At 33.9% G+C, this 1,794-nt stretch overlaps 1 protein-coding gene across 1 annotated transcript; it reads right to left on the reverse strand.

Annotated features, from left to right (window-relative positions):
- Positions 1 to 963: 963 nt before the first annotated feature.
- LOC107844594 (cytochrome P450 76A2-like) lies at positions 964 to 1,557 on the reverse strand. Its single transcript, XM_016688973.1, has one exon. The coding sequence runs from the start codon at positions 1,555 to 1,557 to the stop codon at positions 964 to 966; it is 594 nt and encodes a 197-aa protein (XP_016544459.1).
- Between the last annotated feature and the right edge of the window lie 237 nt (positions 1,558 to 1,794).

Raw genomic sequence — 1,794 nt, forward strand, 5'->3', positions numbered from 1 at the left:
ATTATTGTAGGTTTACTTTTCAGTACCTTTTTATTTCGGGTTGTAATAATTGAACTGAACACTATGTTTTTAGGATTTATTTTTTGGTTTTTGTATATTTTTTGTGTGGTTTATACATTTATAATGTCAAATTAGCCGATATACTTTGCCAAGCGACCGTAGTTGAACTACAGGATCGAGGGGTGCCTAACACCTTCCCCTCGGACAATAGAATTCCTTAGCCAGAATTTTTATTCGCGGATCAGTTTTTAGAGTTAACCTATTTTGAAAAAGGATTTCCAAAGGTGATTGGCACACCCAATTTATGTCAAGTGGCGACTCTGAGTTAAATGAAAATAATCCTTTTCAAAATAAATTTTCACTTTGTCACTCAATATTAAAAATTCTTTCAAACTTAAAATGAATATCTTTTTGGTTGAAAAAGGAGTGTGACAAAATTAAAAAGAAAATAAAGTGGGAATTTGATTTGTAAAGAGGAATATATATGAAAAGGATTCATTAAGGGCAAAATAGTCATTTAAACATTTTTTACCATTGGGGGGCTTAAATTTTATCTCTGATGCATGTTTTGAGTCTATTCACGTATTTTGTTTTGTAGGATTGGAGTGTTTTTTGTTCAGCTTTAGTATAGTTAAAAGGTTACTTGTGCACTAGCAAAGTTAAAGATAATATAGTTATAATTTGATGTCAAGTTAAAGGTTATGTTTATGTATTATGCCAAATTATAAAGACTCAAATACTTGTTAACGTGATAAGATTAACTACCTAATAGCATGCTTGGATGATAGATATAAGAAATGAGATCACTTATTACACATAAGAGGTCTAAAAAAGTCATTTTCTTCTATTTATTTTGTAAAAAAGGCAAGATATCTCATTTTCTCTTGATATATTTATAAAAATAATACAGTACAATATATTATGAAATGACATTTAACAACTATCCAGACGAGCTGTAAGTTGTCAAGCCTTTATTGGTATTGCTTTCAAAGAGTCACGTTTCCTGGCTGTTATTCCCATGCTTTCAGCCATGTTAATAGATTTAGGAGAGACGCCTTCAGGAAGCTGCCAATCGAAGTCATGAAGCAATGAACCTAGAGCGAAATGCATCATGCGATGGCCTAAAGGCAAGAAAACAAAAATCCTCCATCCTGAACCAAATGAAATTAGCTTATAATGTTGACCCTTCACATCCACTTTTGAGCCAAGAAACCTCTCGGGCTTGAAACTCATAGGTTCATCCCAACATTTAGGATCTCTTCCTATCGCCCAGGTGTTTACCAGGACTCGAGTGCCTTTTGGTACATCGTACCCTATGAACTTAGTATCTTTAAATGTCTCTCTTGGGATCAAGAAAGGGAGTGGAGGATGTAAACGAAGCAATTCTTTTATTACAACTTGCATATAAGGGAGATTGTCAATATCATTTTCTTCAAACTTCCTCTTTGGTTCATTACTTTTGATATCTCTGCTTTCACTTTGTCCATTGCTTCCAAAAGCTCTGGTTAGTGCCCATTCTACACTGCTGCTTGTCGTCTCCGAACCAGTTAAAAACATTTCCTGTTGTTTTATACATATAGAGAAAACTTGATTTCATGGTACTCTAGTCTGAGGTTAAGCTAAAATCATAGTCAAAAGCTGAGCGGTAAATTTAGACATTTTTCTCAAAGGCTTAGACTTGTGCAATCTCCTCATTTCACCCTAGAGTTTTGTCACCAAGGGCAAGTATGAGAATTTGCTAATGACAAGTGTTATGTATTGGATAGAATAAAGCAAACCACAAGCAGAAAAGAA

This window comes from Capsicum annuum, chromosome 10 (assembly GCF_002878395.1).
Source record: "Capsicum annuum cultivar UCD-10X-F1 chromosome 10, UCD10Xv1.1, whole genome shotgun sequence".
In the NCBI taxonomy this organism is placed as follows: domain Eukaryota; kingdom Viridiplantae; phylum Streptophyta; class Magnoliopsida; order Solanales; family Solanaceae; genus Capsicum; species Capsicum annuum.